The sequence below is a fragment of the Lynx canadensis genome, chromosome A2, assembly GCF_007474595.2.
Source record: "Lynx canadensis isolate LIC74 chromosome A2, mLynCan4.pri.v2, whole genome shotgun sequence".
Classification (NCBI taxonomy): domain Eukaryota; kingdom Metazoa; phylum Chordata; class Mammalia; order Carnivora; family Felidae; genus Lynx; species Lynx canadensis.
In genome coordinates, this window is record NC_044304.2 from 4779036 (window position 1) to 4800982 (window position 21947).

General features: G+C 56.4%; 2 protein-coding genes across 5 annotated transcripts; one reads left to right on the top strand and one right to left on the bottom strand.

The window, feature by feature from the left end:
* The first annotated feature begins 391 nt into the window (after positions 1 to 391).
* On the top strand, positions 392 to 9315 carry TRIP10 (thyroid hormone receptor interactor 10). 4 transcript variants are annotated; one of them, XM_030293403.2, is made up of 15 exons: positions 392 to 471; positions 1663 to 1778; positions 1864 to 1920; positions 2765 to 2912; positions 2994 to 3056; positions 3274 to 3378; positions 3518 to 3646; positions 4234 to 4380; positions 4494 to 4688; positions 5752 to 5919; positions 6203 to 6312; positions 8086 to 8218; positions 8447 to 8592; positions 8675 to 8796; positions 8916 to 9315. In XM_030293403.2, exons 1-15 carry the CDS (start codon positions 448 to 450, stop codon positions 9062 to 9064), a joined length of 1812 nt encoding a protein of 603 aa, XP_030149263.1. In that variant the 5' UTR covers positions 392 to 447; the 3' UTR covers positions 9065 to 9315. The 4 variants fall into 4 exon arrangements, with proteins under 4 accessions (XP_030149263.1, XP_030149279.1, XP_030149271.1 ...); XM_030293419.2 differs by lacking the exon at positions 5752 to 5919; XM_030293411.1 differs by lacking the exon at positions 1864 to 1920 and having other exon boundaries at positions 8916 to 9164.
* Positions 9316 to 9350: 35 nt separating this feature from the next.
* On the bottom strand, positions 9351 to 20292 carry SH2D3A (SH2 domain containing 3A). Its single transcript, XM_030293443.2, has 10 exons — positions 20229 to 20292; positions 16702 to 16839; positions 14843 to 15192; positions 14391 to 14467; positions 12332 to 12816; positions 12092 to 12207; positions 11721 to 11895; positions 11531 to 11642; positions 11063 to 11248; positions 9351 to 10201 (listed from the first exon to the last, which is right to left on the bottom strand). Exons 2-10 carry the CDS (start codon positions 16768 to 16770, stop codon positions 10041 to 10043), a joined length of 1731 nt encoding a protein of 576 aa, XP_030149303.1. The 5' UTR covers positions 16771 to 16839; positions 20229 to 20292; the 3' UTR covers positions 9351 to 10040.
* Positions 20293 to 21947: the final 1655 nt, after the last annotated feature.

Sequence of the window (21947 nt, forward strand, 5' to 3'; positions counted from 1 at the left end):
GCGGTGACCTCAGGTTCTTCCACAGAAGGGGTGGGGGAAGGACCTGTCGGGTTGGGGGTTTAATGTCTTGGCCCTTTAAGGAATGGTTGGTTGAAGGAAAAGAGAAAAGAACAGCCCCAGGAAGGGCAGGGGTGGAGAGGATCAGAGGGGCCGGATTTGGAAAATGGGTGGGGGTCCTTTAAGGGGTCGGCCCAGTGGCATCGGGGGGCAACTTTCCTTTAAGAAGGGGCGGGGCGTCCGTTGGGCCCCGCCTCCTTGGGGGGTCCCGCCTTCAGGGCGCAGTTCAGGGGCTCCGCGCAGATGGGGGCGTGGCAGGGCCCGCGGGGGCGGGGCCGAGCCTGGAGTGGGCGGGCCCTGGCGGGCGGGGCCGGGCGCGCCGCCCCGAGCTGAGTCTCCCGGCGGCGGGCGGCGGGGACCGGGCGCGGCGGCGGCTTCGGCGGGAGCAGCATGGATTGGGGCACCGAGTTGTGGGTGAGTCCGATCGGCCCTGCCCCACGTTCCTCTCTTTCTGGAGTCCAGACCCCCTCCCTCTTTGCTCCTGCAACACCTTAGCGGGGGCTCGGAGCTCTCCCCTTCAGCGACCCCTGGAGTCCCAGCTTTCCGCCCTCTCTCGGAGTTTCCCAGGGCGTTTCTGGACGCCCGGGGCGGAGGGCGACCGTGCAGGAGCGGAGTGGGGAAACTGAGCGCGGGGTTTGGAATGAGGAGGGCAGAAGTCCTAGGACAAGGCCGGGGCGGCCGGGCGAGGTCACCTATTTTGAGCACCCTGGCTGGGCCGGCGGCTTATCTTACGGCCCCTGGGTCCCTGCCCGCCGCCCGCCTGTCCCGCTCGGGCGGGGGAGGGGACCCTCTGGCCACTTTCAACCCCACGTGGGACCTAGAAGTTCTGACCGCCCTTCCGGCGCCGCCAATCAACACCTAGGGGCTTGGGACCCTCTGGGGAGGGAGGGGGCTAAGAGGCCGAGCCTCGCCTCGCAGTCCCCTCCCCCAACCTGCCCCAGGCACAGGGAGGGGCTGCCCCCCAGGCCACCTCTAATCTCTACTCTGGAAGCCCCAGAAATTCCCCCGTATCCTAACCCATACCTCTGACCCCTCCTTTTTATGGGGGCGGTGGCATCCCTGGGTTCCTGGGTGCAGCGGGATAGCTAGATTCCTTCCCCCACAACTCGGTGTGGCGTTTCTTTTGGAGGTGCAGTGGACTCAGTGGGGGAGACGGAGTCATATATCGGGAGGGTACCCCGGGAAGCTTGGCGAACCGGGGAACATGGGGCCTGTCCCCTGGACATTCTTGGGCCCCCCAAGCTGCAGGGAACCCTGCCCCTCTGGCCTGACTCACGCCGGGCCGGCCGGATTTTCCGGAATCTTGTAGGGGGGGGATTAGGGGAGCCAGGGCAGGGGGGAGTGGCTCTGCCCCATTCCACACCCCTCTTGGCGGTCAGGCGACGGGGACCCTGTAGTCCGGCTGGGGCCCCGCCCCTGTTCCCTGGCCCTTCCCGGGAAGGGGAGGGGGTTCCCGCCGGTTTCCTGCCTCCCCCCGCGCCGCGCCGGGGCGGGGCCGGGAAGCCACTCCTTCTCCGAGCCCAGAGCCTTCAGGCCTCTCCCGCGCCTGGTCGGCCGGCAGTGGGGTCCCAACGTCTTGTTCCGGATCCCCACACCTCCTTCCAGGATCAGTTTGAGGTGCTCGAGCGGCACACGCAGTGGGGGCTGGACCTGTTGGACAGATATGTGAAGTTCGTGAAAGAGCGGACCGAGGTGGAGCAGGCTTATGCAAAGCAACTGAGGTGAGACCTTACGGTGGACCCGCCCTGGGGCTTGGGGGAGCTGTTGGAGGGCCAGGGGCTCAGCCTTTCTGCCTCCCTCCGTTAGGAGCCTGGTGAAAAAATACCTGCCCAAGAGACCTGCCAAAGATGACCCGGAATCCAAGTAAGGACGGAGAGGGATTGCAGGGCCAGATTTGGGGGCCCCGGGGGTGTGGGTCTCACTTCCTCTCCCTCACTAGGCTACCCCAAGCAAGTCCCTTACTTCTTGCTTCAGATCCCACCTAGAGGGATGGGCATGGTTGCAACATCCAGATTACCTGGGTCAGAATCCTAAATCCACTCTTTTCTAGCCCACCTGCTTTGGGCAACTGACTCAAGTTTTCCATTTTATTCTCCTGTTAAGTGAGAGAGAGGCTCTAACAGTTACTAAATGAGTGAGTCTGGGCAATTTTCTGTTTTATGCCTCTGTTCTCCTCACCTGTGACACGGGGATGATGATGGTGACCTTGTAGGGCGCATGCGAAGATTAACTGAGATAATGCATTGAAACGGTGCCTAGGCAATAGTAAGTGTCATAGGAGCGTTTCGCTTTACCCCAGGTCCCCAGGTCCAGAATCCAAAAAGCTCCAGAAATCAAGATTGTGTGGGTAACTTGTCTGGCAGCAACCTCTGACCTAAACTGACTTGATGTTGATCACGTCCTTGGTCTTTATCCCACTTAGTGTGAACATTAATGCCTCTGGCTGCAAAAACACTGTGTTTGATGCTGCTCTGACCCCACTGGGGTGATGCATAAAAGACATCAGCATTATATCCCCTTTCTAAACCTGAACAATTCTGAGTTCCAACATGTATCCCACTGAAGGGTTTGGGGTAAGGGATACGGACCAGAATTTAAGGTTGCTTACGGGAGGAATGTGTTGGGGCTTTTTTTCCCTTTTCTATATGGAGGTGGGTCCGGGGGGGGCCCTGACTTTGGCTCGCTGCCCCCTCCCATCCTGCCCCAGGTTCAGCCAGCAACAGTCCTTCGTGCAGATTCTCCAGGAGGTGAATGACTTTGCGGGCCAGCGGGAGCTGGTGGCCGAGAACCTCAGCGTCCGCGTGTGTCTTGAGCTGGCCAAGTACTCACAAGAGATGAAACACGAGAGGAAGATGGTGAGCGATTCCCCCTCCCTGGGTCTTCTCAGGGGCCGCTTACTGCAACCTAGGTGAGCCTAACCGCTTCTGTTGGCACAGCACTTTCAGGAAGGCCGTCGGGCCCAGCAGCAGCTGGAAAGTGGCTTCAAACAGCTGGAGAATGTGAGTCTGTGGGTGTGGAGAAGGGTGGCTCTGTCCCTGAGGGCCAGGGGAGGGTTACCGACCCATGGAGCTGTCTGCCTTGTCTGGCCTGCAGCCCCTCTCCCCTGGGGGCTTCTGCCGTGCCCCTTCTCCCCCGTTTGCTGGGTCACTTTCCGCCAGTCCCTGAAACCTTGCTGCCTCAACCTACTACCTCCTTCTGCTTCTGCCCCCAACACAGAGTAAGCGCAAATTTGAGCGTGACTGTCGAGAGGCTGAAAAGGCAGCCCAGACTGCTGAGCGACTCGATCAGGATATCAACGCCACCAAGGCTGATGTGGAGAAGGTGCTTGCAGGGTCTGGGACGGGCTTGGTGAGGGGAGATGGGGGCGGGAGGCGGGGGGGGGGGGGGGGGGGGGGGGGGGCGGTGTCTGGCCGGGACGCGGCCAGGACCTGGCAGCAACTTCTACCTCCATGCTCCTCAGGCCAAGCAACAAGCCCACCTTCGAAGTCACATGGCAGAAGAAAGCAAAAATGAGTACGCGGCCCAACTACAGCGCTTCAACCGCGACCAGGCCCACTTCTATTTTTCCCAGATGCCCCAGATATTCGACGTGAGTGTCCCAGGCCCCCAGCCCCATCCTCCTGAAAACCCCCCCAGAGTGAATCGACTCTTACACACGTGTCGGAACCTCAGCAGCAATGTCCCGATCTCTCAGCTGAAAAGCGGTTAGAAAAACAACCAGGGTCCGCGAGCTCTGTCTTTACTCAAGCCGTTCTTTCTGCCAGGGACGTCTTCCTTTTCCTTTTGGAACGCTCTGTCCGTTCTTCTAAGCTCCAGCTCTAACCTGCCCTCTGAAAGGTCTCGCATTTCCCCTCTTCTTCTTCAGCCTTCTGGTCTACTCTTTGTCCCAACCCTGGGACTGGCAGTGTCTGTGCGAGGTCTGCTTTTTGAGCACGGTCACCCACTTTGAGAAGCCTTTCCTGACTCCCCTGGCAAGGCGGGAGCTCCTCAAAGTCCTCTCTGAAATCTCCCCTGTCCCATGTCTCCTCCCATGACCACCCTGGGGTGGGGTCTGTTTGATTCTGTGTCTCCCCCACCAGACGGCTCGGGGCTGGGCCAGGGTGGAGCCCCATCACGATTGTGAGCTGGATCGCTGCTGCTGGCCCCTCGTTAGTGCCCCTGTCTCTGTCCCCGCAGAAGCTTCAGGACATGGATGAGCGTCGGGCCACCCACCTGGGGGCTGGGTATGGGCTCCTGTCAGAGGCCGAGCTGCAGGTGGTACCCATCATTGCCAAGTGTCTAGAGGGCATGAAGGTGGCTGCGGATGCCGTAGATGCCAAGAATGTGGGTGTCTGGTCCCGGGTGAGGGGGCTGACAGGTGGGCAGTAGGAGGACCCCAAAGGCTGAGCATCTCGTCTTGCCCCTGACTGCCCCCCCCCCCCCACCGCCCCCCACAGGACTCCCAGGTCCTAATTGAGCTGCACAAGTCAGGCTTCGCCCGCCCGGGTGACGTGGAATTCGAAGACTTCAGCCAGCCCATGAACCGCGTGCCCTCAGACAGCAGCCTGGGCACCCCCTCTGATGGACGGCCTGAGCTCCGAGGCCCGGGCCGTAGCCGTGCCAAGCGCTGGCCCTTCAGCAAGAAGAACAAGGTGGGGGCCGGGGCCCTTGGGACGGGGAATGTGAGTAGGGACAGGGGGGCCCCCACTGAGTCAGCCCCAGCCGCCAGGACGCTGAGTCCCAGGCAGGAATTTTCCTCTTGGCTGCTGGCCCGGGCTGGAGGGAAGGGAGGCGGCTGGGTGATTGGCCTGGGAGTCCCCCAAGGCTGAGTGGGGTGCAGGGAGGGGGCCTGTGGTGTCTGTGTGCTGCTTCTCAGGATGCTAGGAGAAGACCTGCTTCTGGGGTTCAGGGCTGGATGAGGGCTCGAGACGCTGGCCCTGGGGACTCCCCTGGAGTCTCTCCATCCTGGCAATGTGACTCCAGGCCTGTGACCCTCAGGCTGTTTTTTCTTGGGGTTTTTGGCTTTTAATATCAAGCACATACCTGGACACTCCTGTTTTATAACTTAGACACCCCCCACCACGGTTATATCTTCAGACACCGGCCCCACGGTTATATCTCATGACCCCTGTTTTATATTTTTGATCCCTCTTGACATATAATTTGATACCCCTTTTCAATTTGTACATGAGACTCTCCCAGCTTAAACCCCACCTGTAACCCTTCTGATCCATCGTGACTTCTATCCTTCTCTTAGCTTGCCTTTGACCTCTGTGGCCACGTACCTGTCTGAGACCTTGATTCCTGCATGCATCTCCCTCTACCTTCTAGACTGTGAGCCCAGAAAGCTGGGTGCACGGAAACCTGGGCCTCCCTGCCTCCCACCCCCCCGGCCCCATTCTTAGGTACTGGATATGGGATTCAACGGTGGTGCAACATAGGGGGTTAGGGAGGGGTCCAGCCTTCTGGCTCACAGTCTAATGTCCTCCCCACCACATCCCAGATTTTTATGTTGCTCTTTGCATGCATTTTCTGTGTGTGATTGTGCATCTTGAGTTCTGGTTTTCTTACCGTTTTTTTTTTTTTTTTTTTTTTTTTCTTTTCTTTTCTCCATTTTGTTTTTTCTCTTTTCTTTATTACGTCCATCGTCCATCCTCCTTCTCTACATCCTCCCACCCCTCCTGACCCAATCCCCTCCCCTGCCCCCGCCGGTAGCCACGCCCTCCACCCTTCTCCCCCCTGGGGGGCCCCCTGCCCTCGGCATTGCCTAATGGACCCCCATCCCCCCGCTCCGGCCTCGACCCCTTGGCCATACTGAGTGAGATCAGTAAGTCGGTCAAACCGCGGCTAGCATCCTTCCGCAGCCTTCGAGGCAGCCGTGGGGTAAGTGAGGCCTCGGGGGAGGAGGAGGAGGAGGAGGAGGAGGAGGAGGGGGCGGCCCCAGCCCGCCCAGCAGCTGGGTGGCGGGACCCTGGGCTCGCTTCCTGCCGCCGGCTGGGCCCGCTCCTCCGGTTGCCAGACCCGGACCTGCTTTGCTCTGTGCATGGCCTTGCCCCCCAAGAACCTTGGGTGGGGAGGAAGGTGGACTTGGTGTGTCTTAGCAATGTAGAAGAGCCTGGAAGCTTAGCATTCCTGATCCCAAACGCAGTGTCTTCCTACCTTGCAGACAGTGGTGACAGAGGATTTCAGCCACTTGCCCCCAGAGCAGCAAAGAAAGCGACTTCAGCAACAGCTTGAAGAACGGAGCCGTGAACTACAGAAGGAGGTTGACCAGAGGTAAGGTTGGGGGCAGGCAGGCAATGACCGAAATACAATAATAAGTGAACTGTACCGGAGTGGTGTTCGAAGATCTTGCCAATAAACCCCAGGCCTCGGTGGTTTTATAGGTGATTCCTACCACACTGAAAAGGAAAGCGTTACTTCCCCTCTTAAGTCATTCCAGCAAACGGAAAAAGTGAAAGCTGCCAGCTCCTTTAGGAGGCTGGTGGAATCCATTCCCATATCGGTTAGCAAGAATTCAAGGAATTGAAATTTCACTTATGATCTTAGATGCAGAATCCCAGCCAAACAAATCCAATGATGTATTTTAAAAATGATGTATCATGTGATGGCAATGATTGCACACAGCGTGGATGTAATTTAATGCAACGGAACTGGACTGGATGCTTCAAAGTGGTTCCAATGGGGAATTTTGTGTTCTGTGTATTTTACCATAATGGAAAAAAAAAATTTTTTTTTGAAGTGTTATTAAAGAGAGAGAGAGAAACTACGTGCGAGTTCACGAGCAGGGAAGGGGCGGAGAGAATTCCAAGCAGGCTCCAGGCTGTCAGCGCAGAGCCCAACGTGGGGCGTGAATTCACAATCCGTGAGATCATGACCCGAGCCGAAGTAGGACGCTTAGCCAGCTGAACCACCCAGGCGCCCAAAAAAATGGACCTTCTTAAAAGACGAGTCATAATCAATTGGGTGTTATCCCAGTAATGCAAAGATGGTTCAATATAAAAACGTCTATTAGTCTCATTTACTACATTAATTGGCTAAAAGAAAAAAAACCATATGGTTATCTATTCAATACTTACAACGCTTAAAATATTAACAAGAGAAAATCTGCCAGATTGAAAAAAAGAAAATCTTTGCTCACTTCTTCCAAGCAACAAGATTCTCTTCCCAGTCCCCTTACATAATAGGAATGACGTTTGCCACTGTGGACAGGCAGCCAAATTCTGTTTTGCCGTTTGCACAGAACCTCTTGTACAAAAACTTTTATTGGTGTAGGGTTCCATATGGAACTTTGTCGTCCCTGGGTTTTTGTGGTAGAGGGGTTAAGGGGGCAGCTTTGGAGCCAAGACAGACCGGCCTTGAATTCCAGCTGGCCCACCTCTCTGTGCCTCAGTGTTCTCATCTGTAACATGGATCCCGTATTAGGACCGGGAAGAAGTTGAAACCAGGATTGCCATACTCCAGAGCTCTATGCTTGTTACTACTACTGCCTGTGTATGTAGTCCTGGAGGAGACAGGGACCGGAGGGAGGCTAATGATAACGATGGTTAGCACGTATGGAGTGCTTACCCTATGCCATACACCGTCTCAAACCCTTTACGTAGATTCACTGGAATTCCCACGTTTTCCTGAGACTGAGCAGAGGCAGGACCCTGATTAGGGCTTGTTTAGGGCTATTATTTCAGATGCCTGGAACGGCGCCTGGTATGTGATAGGTACTCAGTATGTATTTGGATAAATAAAGGCACTGTTATAGCCTTGAGCTCCCATGAGCTGTACGTATCGTCATCCCCAATGTTCCATATTTGCATCCTGAGACAGAGGTTCAGTAACCTAGTCCAGACTCGCTAGGATATGTGCCCAGACTGGGATTCAAACCCAGGCAGTGAAGCACTAATGTTTGAGATTTAACCACTGTCTTGTCTTGCTATTTGTTCCTTGAAGCAAAGCACATGTTTTGTTTTTGGTGTGTTTTTTTGTTTTTTTTTTTTTTTTTTGCTTGTTGAGTCCCATGGGACTGTTGTTTCCGATCTGTCTGTGTCATCCTAGAGAAGCCCTGAAGAAAATGAAGGATGTATATGAGAAGACACCCCAGATGGGGGACCCTGCCAGCTTGGAGCCCCGGATCACGGAAACCCTGAACAACATCGAGCGGCTCAAATTGGAAGTGCAGAAGTATGAGGTCAGGGAAGACCCTGGGGAGGGGTGGGGGCCAGCGGGCCTGGCTGAGTCACTTCCTGGGGTGGGGGGGGGGGGACAGGGAGGTGTTGGTGGGAGGGGGGGTGCTCCAGCTGTGTCTCATCACAGCCTTGGGTGTGCATGGGTGATCTCAGGGAACCTCCAGGCCCGGAGTGGGCCGACCCCGGAGGAGCCCTGCCCTGGGATTGACTTCGTGGCTCCCTCCTCTCAGGCTTGGCTGGCAGAGGCAGAGAGCCGAGTCCTGAGCAATCGGGGAGACAGCTTGGGCCGCCACACCCGGCCTCCAGACCCCCCAGCCAGCGCCCCACCAGACAGCAGCAACAGCAACAACAGTAGATCACAGGATAACAAGGAGAGGTGAGCGGGGGGGGGGGACAGAGTGGGTCTGCCCCCAGGACCCAGGAGGCCCATCCTTACCCGCTTCGCTGTCCCCAACCAGCTCTGAAGAGCCCCTCTCAGAGGAGGGTCAGGATGCCCCCATCTACACGGAATTTGATGAGGATTTTGAGGAGGAACCAGCATCCCCCATAGGTCACTGTGTGGCCATCTACCACTTTGAAGGTGAGGACAGCTTGTGTGTCGCAGCTGATGGGGTGGGTTGGGCAGGGGGTGGTGTTGTTGGCTCGGTTCTGTTTCAAAGCACGTGAAGCACATCCGAGCCCACTGCTACTCCATGACAGGGTCCAGTGAGGGCACCATCTCCATGGCCGAGGGTGAAGACCTCAGTCTCATGGAGGAGGACAAAGGCGACGGCTGGACCCGGGTCAGGCGGAAACAGGGAGGTGAGGGCTACGTGCCCACCTCCTACCTCCGCGTCACGCTCAACTGAACCCTGCCACAGGCGGGAAGAAGGGGGCTGTTGGCTGCTGCTTCTGGGCCGCGGGGCGCCCCAGGACCTACGCACTTTATTTCTGCCCCCGTGGCTTCAGCTGAGACCCGTGTAACCTGCTGCCCCACCCCCCACCCCTTCCGAACGGACCCGCTGTGCCTTCCACTGTTGATGTACATACTCGTGTTTCAGATCTTTTCTTCCTGCCGCTGGGCTAGGGCCATTTTGTTTTATATAAAAAATTACCTAAAGCTTTTGGAGTCTGAGCCTTATTGGTAGATTTAGATCCCGAGGCTGGATAAGCAGATGGCACCCTCCTTCCTGGCCACAGAGGGCATGAAGAAAGGGAAGTAAACTTGGGCAAACCTTGGACAAAACTTCCCCAGAGCTGGGTGCTTGTCTGTGACTTCAGTGTAGGGGGTAAAGCACCAAACGTCCTTGCCGTGTTTGTTCGTGGCAGCTTTACTGAGAAAAGGCAGTGTTGAACACCCACCGCGTGCCAGGCGTTCTCCACCCGTGATCCCTAAACTCCCGAGCTTTAATCCCCATGACAACCCCCAGAAAGTACGCGCCCTCACTTTTACGTTGAAGGCAGGCACAGAGAGGCTGAGCCATTTGCTAGAAGTCACACAGCTTTTAAAAAGCATTTGAACTCTGGCTTCCGACTAAGAGCTCTGCAAGTTCTCGTCCTATCAGAAGCCTCATGTTCACCATTTGTAGGTTACGTGTGGGGAGGTGGGGGCTGGGATAGGGGGTCCAGAGCCTCCAGACACCTGGGTCTTCTAGTGGGGGGGGCGGGGGAAGGAGGCCGTCCCTCACGCTAGGATTCATGTACACTTTTAGGGAGCAGGATGGGTTCTTGCAAATCTGGTCCCCACTTGCTGTGAGGCAGAATGGGTTTCCACTGCGATTGGCTGCGTGAGCAGCGTGGGGCAACTGCATGGGTGTCCCCGTGCGAAGAAGGGGGTCTGTGCTTTCAACCATCCGGCTCCAGGCGCTGTGAAAGGACACTGAGGACGCGCTGGAACTTCTCAAGACGTGCAGCTTGCGGTGCCCCCACGCCTCGGCTTCCCCAGAGCAGCCTTTGCACGAAGCCTGTGGTCAGGGCCTCCCTCAGCTGCGGGTTCGGACGGAATCCTGGGGGCGGGGCCAGGAGGGCTGGGGGCAGGGCCCAGGCTCCAGCCTTGCCCCTCCCTGCACCTGCCTTCTCCCAGGGGAACTTTCTCCCAGCAGGGACCTGGAGGGACTCTGTCCAGAAGCTCTGGGCAACTGGGCGGGGTTGGCGGGGAGGGGGCTCTCAGAGTCGCTGCAGGAATCGGGGTAGGGTGGCTAAGGAGCTCGGTGGAAACAAACTGCGCCAGGGTGCATGGGAGCAGTCTGTTCCAGGGGCGTGATGCTGGGGTGGGGGCTGGGAGGGGGCCTCGGGGCTGTGCCTGGAGGTGGAGACGCCTGGGGAGGGGGCAAGATTTGGAGTCTGGGCCACCCAGCACGGCACATTTTGGGGGAGGTTGAGCCTTTTTGGAGAGAAGAGGGCTAAGGTGGCCAGCGAAAGCGGGAGTAACTCAGGTGGGGATTCTGGAGGCTGGGCCTCCCCCAGCACGGGAGGAATGGCTCTGAGCGCAGTGGGGGTGCTGTTCTACCAGACCGAAGGAAATGACTCATTTTGGAGAGGGCTAGGCATTACTGGGGGGATCGAGATCCTCTGGGGGCAGGGCCATCTCAGGTGGGAGCCGGGGACTGGGACTCTGCGGACGTGGCTCCGGGGCCTCTCTTGGGGTGGACAGCAATATTCCTGTCAACACTGTTGGCTCGGACGCGCGCGGCCTTGGGGCGAGAACTCCCTGGGGGCCGGGTCGGCCCGGTTTGGGTGGGACTCCGGGAGGCGTGGCGGAAGGCTCTGGTCCCTGGCCGGGTGGGTTCTGGGGCACGCAGTCAGAGCATGCGGGGTGCTCGGAAAGTCCGGACGCGCTGGCAGCCGGGAACAGAGGGGGAGCTCACCTCGCAGGCGCCGGGCCGCCGCTTCGCGGAACTTGGGCGCGTCCCGAGCCATCTGACGCGCCCGGTGCAGGGTACGCAGCAGCCGCTCGCAGCTTTCGTCTAGCGGCCCCGGGAGCTCCTCGCCCTCCAGCAGGCGCACCGCGGGCACCACGTGCGGCAGCGCCACCTCGCCGGGGTCGCAGGGTCCTATGCGGGAAGGGCTCTGGGCTAGGCTTGGGGCAGAAGTGGGGTCTAGGGTGAAGAGGGTGGACCCTAGAGTCGAGGGACCCTAGAGTCTAGGTCCTCCTAGAGTCGAGGAGGACCCTCAGAAGCCCAGGAACACGGGTTCGAGCCTAACACAGAGCAACCGGGCCAGGGGCGTGGCCTAGGACTGGGGGCGAAGCCTAGGACAGAAACAGGGGCGGGGCCTAAAGCTGGATTGGGATTGCGATTAAGGGTTGGCGTGGACCTCCGAGTGATGCCACTCACCGGCGCCCTCGTCCAGCGCCCGCATCAGAGGCTTCAGCTCCTGCTCGAAGGCCAGCGCGGCCTCTGTGTGGCTCCTTCGGAGCTGGCGCCACGTGCGTTCCAACCGGGACACCTGGGGGAGGAGCCCTGAATATGCTTCCTCTTCCCTCTTCCCTGCACTCAGGCTTCCTCATTTCCGCTCCCCACGCACCTGGGGCATGAGCAGGGCGCCCATGACCGCGGCCAGTCCAGGCAGGTCCCCCGCCGCCCCTGGCCCCAGGGCCAGTGCCAACTCCACCAGGCCCCGAAGGGTGGCCGCGCGCTCCTCCAGCGGGCCTGCGCAGCCCAGCACAGCCAGAGCCCCAGCCAGCGCCAGCGCCTCATGTCTGCGGGGGTGGAGGGCAAGGGTCTGGGGGCAGTGGGAGGTTTGTAACTCGGAGCTGAGGCGCGCGCGCGCGCGCGTGTGGGGGGGGGGGGCGGGGGGGGGGGGGGGGGGCAGGCCCACCCATCTCACCTCCTCCCCGAGGGACTGTAAATGGGGCGAGGTTTGAAGACCCTGGGGATTCCAGGCGGCTGGCTCACCTCTCCAGAAGTTCCAACCTCAAGCGATGCCCATGGGGAAGGGTGAGCAGCTCCAGGCCAGAGGCAACCCCCATGGCACCCCGCTGAGCCTTGGTCACTCCTAGAAGTCCTGTGGCCTGGGCAGCGGGAGTTAGTGGGGATGTCAACTGAGCAGAATGAGTATACGGGTTTGAGGTGCCGTTCGGCCTTGGCCTGGCTTCAGCCCCTGTCTAAGGAGGAGGGACCTGGTAGGTGACCCACCTGACAGTCCACCAATAATAGGTGGAGGGCAGTGCTCCCAGGATGGTGCGCCAGGAACAGGCCACGGAGAGTACTCAGGACTCTGGGTTCCAGGGGCCGATTCTGGGGGCCCAGCAGGCAGGAGGGGTTGTTAGGGGGGCAGAAAGAGACCTCAGCCTGTGGTCTTGCAAAACTTCTACTCTCTTCCTCCTCTTCCTCGTCAGCTTCCCACCATGGGGCCTCTGTGTCCGGGCTGCTGTGGCCAGGGGGTGTTCCTTGGGCACTGGGCACTCGGGGCACCAGCTCACAGTACGTTGGGGGGCGTCCAGACGCATCACGCAGCACCAGCGAGGGTGTTCGAGGTGGCTTGCTTGGTGCCTTGGCATGAAGCTGCCCATCGGAGGCCCTGAGGCTGTCAGCAACGGACCCCAGGGGAGCTGGGGTCTTTAGCAACATGGGGTCACTACCCATCCGAGGGAGGGCACACGTGGGCATGGCTGAGGCTTCTAGGGGTCAAACAAGAGGGAGTGAAGGGGGTACACAGAGAAGATAGCTGGGGCCCTCTTGGCTCATGTAGTCAATAACTGGGTATCTTGGGGTGGGTTCGAACTTAAAAACTTCATTGATCTAAATGCGATACACTTACCAATGGTTTGAAAATGAACTCTCTTTGACACTTATGTATGAATTCTGAATACTATGGTTTAAACTTGAATTCTTTTGGTTTGGGCCCTCTGGTTAAAGATGGGAAGCACATACCAAACTAAAACAGAAACAATTCTTCAAAATTCACAAAACGACAAAAGCACCAAAGACACAGAGTTGATCAAACTTTCAAATGATGTCTTTTGTTAAGCTTCTGGCGTGACTACTTCTGAGGTTGTTAGAACTTAAAGCTGCACCCAGACTTTTGGGAGGCTCTGTATTTGCCAAGCATATACGTAGACCCTCTTATAGGGGCTCAAAACCTTCCCATGGTTCTAGCTCACTCTGACTAAAGGCCAAAGTTCTCACAGTAGCCTAAAAAGGCCCCTGATATCTGAATCTCAGATGGTTCAGCTCTACTCACCTCCTTTTGGCTGAATCAACAGTTCGAACTCTTGTTTTGGCCCCAGGACCTTTGCACTGGCTCTTCCTACCTTTTTTTTTTTTTTTAAGTTTATTTATTTATTTTGAGAGATAGAGGGAGAGAGAGAATCCCAAGCAGGCTCCATGCTGTCAGCCCAGAGCCCGATGAAGGGCTTGAACTCACAAACCATGAGATCATGACCTGAACCGAAATCAAGAGTCGGATGCTTAACCGACTGAGACACCCAGACACCCCACTGCTGTTCCTTCTCCCTGGGCCACTCTTACCTCCAGATAGTCACATCATTTCTTCCTTCACCACCTTCAAATCTTTCTCCACGGGGCCTGTCCGGACTACTACTTAAAACTGTAATACTCTCATCCCTCTCCTCCCAATCTCCCTGTTTTACTTTTAAGTTTACCCCAACTTGACTCATTTTTGTTGTCAATGTCCATCTTCCTTTAATGGGATGCTGGCACCACCTGTGCAGAGATCTCTGTCTTTCTTGTTGAGTGATATATCTCAGCATTTAGCCCAGTGGCTGGCATGCAGTGAGGGCTCATGTTGAGTGGGGGGAGGCAGGACAGATGGGACAGACAAGCCGCAAGGAGAATCGTAGGTTGGACGGTTAGGGTCAGCTGCTTTGAGAAACCAAGTTAAATGAGAAGTCAGTCAGGAAAAGATTAGGGGAATGGGCTTTCCCGTGGTGAGGATAGCAAGTGCAAAGGTCCTGAGGCAGCAACAAGACGGTGTGGTTGGAGTGAGGAAGGGGTGTGGCAGGAGTTATTACAGAGGTCAGCCACGGTCAGAGCGCACAGAGCTTCTGGGAATAATCATAAACCCACATTTTAAAGCCCTCACAAAGTTCCTGTGTATTTGTTAATCACCATGACAATTTTGAAAGCATTATTGTCCCCATTTTCCAAGAGGTTAAGTCACTTGCCCAATATCACTCAGGCAGTGAGTGGCACAGCCATCTCTGAGCCATGTGCTGTCCTGGTGGACCCTTACCTGGTCCACAGTGATCTTCTCTTGACCGCCCCATGTGCTCCAGCCCTGCAGGCTGACTGTCACTCCACTTTCTAGTCCTGGGGGACAGAGATGAGGGAGACGTGTAGTCCCACCCTGAGCAGGGCCGCCCCCACTGATGCCCAGAAAACCCTATATCCACTCATTCAGGATCAGTGGACCTCAACCAGGATATCCTACCCACAGGGGACACTTCACAGGGTCAGGAGACATTTTTTTTCGTTGTGGCAACTAGGGGGTGGGGTGGAGAAGATTCCACGGGCACCCTGTAGACAGAGGCCAGGGATGCTGTTCAACATCCTACGATGCACAGGACAACCCCCCCCCACAGGCAAGAGTGATCCGGCCCTAAATGTCAATAGCGGTTAGTGCCCAGGTAGAGGAACTCTGGGGGGAACTGGATGTCATCTGAGAAGTAGGGAGCCTGTGATTACCTGGGCAACTCTGTCAGAGCTGGGCTGCCTCGGAGGGTGTCCTCACTAAAGCTGCGTCGAATAGGTCCTTGCCGTATCACGGGCCTGGAGGCCACAGCCCCGGTGGCCTGGGAGAGCGGACGTTGCCCGGTCACATAGCTGAGAACCAGGGAGGTCAGGCTTGGGAAACGCTCATCCTCCAGCTGAAAGAGGGCTGTGGGTCGGCCTGGTCGGGGACGCAGGGCCACACGGAGCACCTCAAAGTGCAGGGCTGAGCCCTGCCAGCGGCAGGAGATCACTGGGTGGCCCCCACGGGACCCGGAGGCACGAACCAAGAAGTCTCCATCTTGCTGAAGGAGGGCCTCAGCCTTCTGGGGAAGGAGGACAGGGGGCAGGGGGCTTAGGCATGAGCCCAGATCAGCAATTAATGGTGATGCCTCACCCCCAGCCCCCACCCAAGAAAAGCCACTCCAGGGATGGGGTGGTTTTACACCACACCATCCCCCCCTTTTCTCAGGGGCACCCCTCTGGAGTACATTTCCCAGGCTCCTTTGCAGCTTGTCATCATTCGATACGATCTGGCCGATAGGAGGAGGGCAGAAGCGCAGCTGGGAACGTCCAGACCTGGCTCACAAGACCCTCCTGCACAATCCTGCAGGTTCTGGCCCCTATGTGCCAGGGAATGTCCCCAAAGCCCCGGTGGAAGGAGGAGCCACAAGATGGAAAGAGCCCGGATCCTGACCGATTTCTGGAGCTCCGCGCTCCCCACTCCTCAACCACCTCGTAGTGCTGGCTGACATTGACCAAAGCAGCTTTCAACCTGAGTAAATGCACTAGGCTTGGTACACAAACGTGGCTTCAAACAAAAATGCCATTAGCCGGATCCTTCCAAACTGACTGTGGCCTGGAAATCCTCCTTTATTAAAAGTTTTAAGCAGTCTTAATGCCAGCCATGGTGGCTGGTACCACAATAGGGGCTGGGGGCCATGACACCAGAGGGGGAGGCAAAGCAGAGTTGGGGACAGGGGCTGGGGACTGAACGATAAATACGGTGGACGCACATATAGCCCTTACTATGTATCAGGCTACATGCTGTAGGCATATGAACTCATTTAAGCCTTTACCAAGGTTAAGCAGTAGATACCATTACTCCCATTTCACATATGGGGAAACTGAGGCCCAGACAGGTCAAATACCTTGCTCAAGGTCACACAGCTGGGGTTTGAATCTAGGAGGTCTGGCTCCAGGGTGTGGCATTTTAACCACTAAGCGATACTGACTCTCACAATTTGACTGGATGCCCAGGGTCCCAGGACTCCCGAGGGTGACAAATGAGTTGGGGATGAGGGTTGGGGAGACTTGGGTTGAGAGGGAGATGCTGTGACTGCTCAATACTGATGGAGCACTCACTGTGTGCCAGGACCTGTCCTAGACCCTGGAGACACAGGGATGAGTGAGACCAAGGCCCTGCCCTGCGCCGTCTGGTGGGCAAGATACACGAGAGGCAAGCACACGTGAATTGTCCAAGAGTAATCAATGAAGGTAATAAAAGAGGGAAATGGGGTCTTGGTGGCCACAGGTACTCGGGACCCAGAGGGAAAGACAAGCAAAGCCAAGGAGTCAGACTGGGGGGGGGGAGCATTAGGACCCACTTAATCTCTGTCACCCTTGTCCATACCATCCCAGAGAAAATGGTCATTTACGTGTAAGGAGTGGCATGATACCAACCAAACTTCAAGACAGTCCCCAGACCCTCAGCCACCTCTTCCAATAGACCTTGACCATAAGTCCCTCATCCAGGACCCAGGAATCCCCAGCAAGTCAGGGCGGGAGAGGCTCCCCATCAGACGGTCCTGAGGCTCTACAGGAAGCAGAGGTACCTGACGGGACAGGGGGCCGTGGTACCAGGGCTGGCTGGCGAAGTCTTCTCCATCCTGTGGCACCTGCATGGAGCTCTTGGGGGCAGAGGGTTACAAGGGCTGAACTCTGTACTTGCAACAGTCCTCAGTCTTCCACATCTGTAAAATGGGAATAATTATTCCTTCCTCCTAAACTTCCTTAGTGGCCAGGTCAGCCCTTCCATGGTCCTCAAACCTTACAATGCAACTCTCTCTCTCTCTGTATATATATAATACAGCCATATTCTAAATTAAACAAGTTATTCAGTCAAAATATATATATATATACACACAGCAGATTTTATTTATATATGTGTATGTATATATATATGTGTGTACTTATATGTATACATTATATATGGTAGATACATATAATTGGGCTATGATTAAGATTAACTTAGAATTGGCTGTGATCTCATGCAAACAGTTGTGCATTCACTGGTGTTCTGGCAAAGGGAGAAGACCTAGACATTGCCTTCAAATGTAATGCAATTTTTAAAGAATGTTTGTTTATTTGTTTTGAGAGAGAGAGAGTGCGTAAGCAGGGGAGGGGCAGAGAGAGAGGGAGAGAGAGAATCCCAAGCAGGCTCTGCGTTGTCAGCACAGAGCCCAAGGCGGGGCTCGATCCAGGAACTGAACCACGGTTCAGATCACGCCCTGAGCCGAAACCAAGAATCTGACGCTTAACTGACTGAGCCATCCAGGAGCCCCTGTAATGCGATTTTTATGCAGATGACATTTCACAGAAATGTCATTAACTATTTCACTCAAACTAATATTTATGGGGCACTCACTGTGTGCCAGGTACATACTCTAGGCACTAGAGGCCCAGCAGGAACTAGACAGGGGCATCCTTGGGGAGTTGCTGTTCTAGTGGGGCAGAGAGCAACTAAGAAAATAAGTAAGTGGGGCACCTGGGTGGCTCAGTTGGTTAGGCGTCCGACTTCGGCTCAGGGCATGATCTCACGGTTCATGAGTTCGAGCCCCGCGTCGGGCTCTGTGCTGACGGCTCAGAGCCTGGAGCCTGCTTCGGATTCTGTATCTCCCTCTCTCTCTGCCCCTCCCCGACATGCATTCTCTCTCTCTCTCTCTCTCTCTCTCTCAAAAATAAATAAACATTAAAAAAATATTTTAAAGAAAATAAATAAGTAGATGACGGAGTAGATAGATTACAAAGAGATAAGCAGAAAAATAAAGCCAGGGATGGGATATGAAGTTACAAGGGGTGGAGATAAGATTTCCCATAGGGTGGCCCGGGAGGGTCTCAATTAGTACCAACTGGGAGGAGTTTGAGGGAGCGAGCCAGGTGAAAGAACATTCCAGGCCAGAGGGAATCTATGTTATTAATCTATAGCTTCTTAGCCATCTATGTGCACACTCAAGAATTCTTAGGATGTAGGAACGTCTGACCCATACATGGCTTTCCCATGTCACACCATTTTAAAAAACTTTATGTATGCATTCTTGTATTCTGCGAGAGAGAGAGAGAGAGAGAGAGAGAGTGAATGTGAGCGGGAGAGGGGCAGAGGGAGAGAGAGAAACTTAAGCAGGCTCCACACCCAACAGGGAGCTGGACGCAGGGCTCAATCTCATGACTGTGAGATCATGACCTGAGCTGAAATCAAGAGTCACCCACTAAGCCACCCAGGTGCCCCTTAAATTTTATTATTATTATTGTTGTTGTTGTTGTTGTCATTATTATCTCTACACCCAATGTGGGGCTCGAACTCACGACCCTGAGATCAACAATTGCACACTCCTCTGACTGAGCTGGCCAGGCCCCTCTCCAACATAATACCATTTTCAAGGACAATAAAACGTCACATTTTGTAGAAATGTCAGCAAACAGCAATTTTGCCTTTGCAGATTCTTACATTTTGGAGCCCATACGCTTTGTTATTCTTGTGGCCAAATTTAGGTCTCTGACATTTTGGGGCTCCCTTGATATTGTGCAGGCCTCAGGCTCTGTGTGTCTGGAGTCTGGTGGAGAAAACCTGCTCTGGGTGGGAGGGAAGCAGGCGGTCTGCTTCTCGCTGCCTCCACCCCTAAGGTCTCCTGCGCCTGGCTGTGCAGGGAAGTAGCACCAGGATTCTCGTTTCCTGAGTCAGCAAGGCTGAGGGCCAGAACCGGGCAGGAAGTTCCCAGACCTGCCCCAGGTGGCTTTAGGGGTGGGGAGCTGGGCAGGGAGCTGGCTCCAGGCGCTGCATACCTGAAACGCCAGGTGTGCCTCCTGGATGCCTGTGTACTTCCTGTTTGTCAGCTGGGCCAGGCCAGCCTCTGTCTCGACTCCCCTAGCCTCAGCTCCCTCTATCTTGTGCCCTCTTTAGTGGGCATGCAGGTTGGTCACCGACAAAGCTCTGGCTAGTTTGGTGGAGGGGAGCTGGGATGAGGGAGGAGCTCAGGGTGGGCACAGGTCAGACTCAGGGCGACTAAGTCATCCTCCTGCCCTTCATCCTTGGGAATAATTTCTGGATATTTGGGCAGGGGAGAGAAGGGAGCAGAATCAGGAAGAGGGTGGGGTAGGGTCAACCATGGGGAAGGGAAGAGGGCTATTCATGCCCTACAGACCACGCCCGTGTGCACACATAGGCAGGGGGGGGCAGCCCCCTACACACAGACACATGGACACAGATAGACATGGGTAGTCAAGCTTGACATGGAGCAAATGCTGATTGGCTGAGCACTTACTGTGTTCAGGACCTGTTCTAGACCCGGGAGATACAGTGATGAATGTGACTAAGGCCCTGCCCGGTGCTGCCTCGTGGGCAAGTCACACAGCAAACAGCACACAAATGAATGAAGAAGACAATGTCTAAGAATAATCACTGAAGACGATAAAACAGGAGCGTGGGATAAAGAAGGTTGGAGGAGGCAGCTACCGTAAATAGTGTATAGTCAGGCAGCTTTCTCCCTCCACGGAGGGACTTTGGAGCTGAGATCTCAGTAAAGGGAAGGAGACAGTTACGCAAAGGTTTGGAAAAAGGGCAGTCAAGGTGGCGGGGGCCGGGAGAGCGGGTGCAAAGGCCTGGGGGTGAGATGGAGCTTCCTTCTAACATTTTACACCATCAAGAGGCCACTGTGGCTGAAATGCACTGAGCAACCAGCTAAGTGGAGAGCGGCGAGGTCGACAGGCGTGAGACCATTCTGGTGGACCCGGAGTTTTCATGTTAGTGGGATGCAATGGGGGTTAAAGAAGGGCTTTAAATGAGAGAGGGCGCGATCTGGTTTGTGCTTTAAAAAGATTGCTCAGGCAAAGTGGCAGCCTGGAGGCTTTCCGTGTTCCACAGGTAACACGCTTAGAGGCGCACTTTCAGGTACGTCCAGGTACACGGTCACGCGTGACGCACAGCGACCCAATCAGGCACTCGGCGACCCCTTCTATGTCCTCGGCTGCTCGGGGACCGACACCCCGACCTTCCCTTCCGGCCGGGGGCCCCACCTGGAAAAGAGAGGACTCTTCCACCCCAATAATCCCCTGATTCCGGATGTACCTGCGTCCCCTCACTCACCTGGGCCGGGACCCGCGGAGCTGGCGAGAGGCTGGGGCCGGGGCGAAGCCTAAAGCTCTGCGGCTCCGGGAGCCCCTCCCTCCCCGCCCCAGCGGGCCCAACCTTCTCCGGCCGCGCCCGGCGGGAACCGAGCCCATTCACCTGGCCCCGCCCCCGAGGACCCCGCCTCCAACGGTAGCCTTCCAGGCTCTGGCCCCGCCCCCGCGCCCCGTCCCACCCCCTTCAGAGGCGTTCTTGGCGCTAACCACGCCCCCTCCGGAGAGACCCTCGCTCCCATAAACCACGCCCCCTTGGGAACGCCGTCCATCGCTTCCAGGGGGCCCCGCCGCCTGGGGCGTCGCTCCGCCCCCAGGAGCTGGCCACGCCCACACGCTCTTTTTCCCCTCTCTCAGTCCCGCCCCTTAGAGCTCCGCTCCTCTCTTCCCCGCAAGGCTGGTCCCAAGTATCCCTGACCCCTAGGGACGTGGTAAGGGGTGTCTCTCTCCTCGCCTCCCAGGGGCCCGCGCGGGGACAGGCCGGCCCTTTACGGGCTCACTCTAAGCGCGGGGGCGACGGCTGCTGTGACGTAGAGAGAGGTGCGCTTCCTCCAGACCGTCCCCCTGGGTTTCCCGGAAGGGAACTCCAGTGGGTGTCGGGCTTTGTGGAGACAGATGCGGGAAAACACGACAGCCTCCACCAGTAACAGCACGAGGGGAGAGGAGCTCGACTCTGGGGGCTCATGGGGGGGAGACGTTCAGGTGGTTTCCCTGGTGGGAGGAAGGAGGTGGGAGGGGGGCTTCCACCGTGATGCTTGGAGCAAGCACGGAAAGATTTGGAACAAGAGGAAGGACGCTCTAGCCACGTGTATTGAGAGCTCACAATAATAGCAGTTTTGAAAGCACTAGCCGCAACTAACACTTACTGAGCGCTTACTGTATGCCAGGACTGTTCTGCTTGCCTGACCTGCTTCAACGCATTTAATTTTCACATAGACCTGTCAGTGAAGGAGGTACTAATTTTTCATCACCCCCATTTTCCAGATGCAGAAACTGAGGCGCGAGGCAGCCAAGCCATTTGCCCAGGTTGACCCGGCTTGCGAGTGGCGGAGGTGGGATTCATACCCCGAGCCCTGGAGCGCCATCCTGTCGTCCTCGCTTTCATCCGTGCGGCCCAGCCCCACCATCTCTGATCCCTACCATAATTCTCAACGGTGAAGGTTACCATCACCCATTTTACAGATGAGGAAATTGAGTCGTAGAGCGCCAAGGACGCTTGGGGATGAAAAGTTTCGGTGCCTGCGGGATCGCAAAGCTGGTGATTTCCAGGCTTGGCTTCCCCCTCAGCGAAATGTGGAAGAGACTCGAGGCGGAGGAGGAGGAGCTGAGGGGAGTGTTTTTTTCCTTGACCCCCTCCCGCCTAGTTTCGGTGCAGAGAGTAGAGCGGGGCGGGGGGGGGTGGGGGGGGGGGTGGTGGTTGTCCAATGTGGGGGTCTAGCGCCCCCTAGTGGTTGGAAGAATTAAAAAAAGAAAATCTGAGGGGCGTGCCTGTGAGATGGGCGGGAGTCTGCTCAGCTTAGTGGGGTGGAGGTGGAGAGAGAGAGAGACCTTGTAGACGAGATGTTTTCAGGTGGAGATAAGGGCTACGAAGATGGTAAGTGTTTGCTAAAAGAATAGACTAACGCAGAACACCATCGATGTCTACAAGGAAAAAGATGGTGGGGGCCGGGGCCAGGGGCATGGC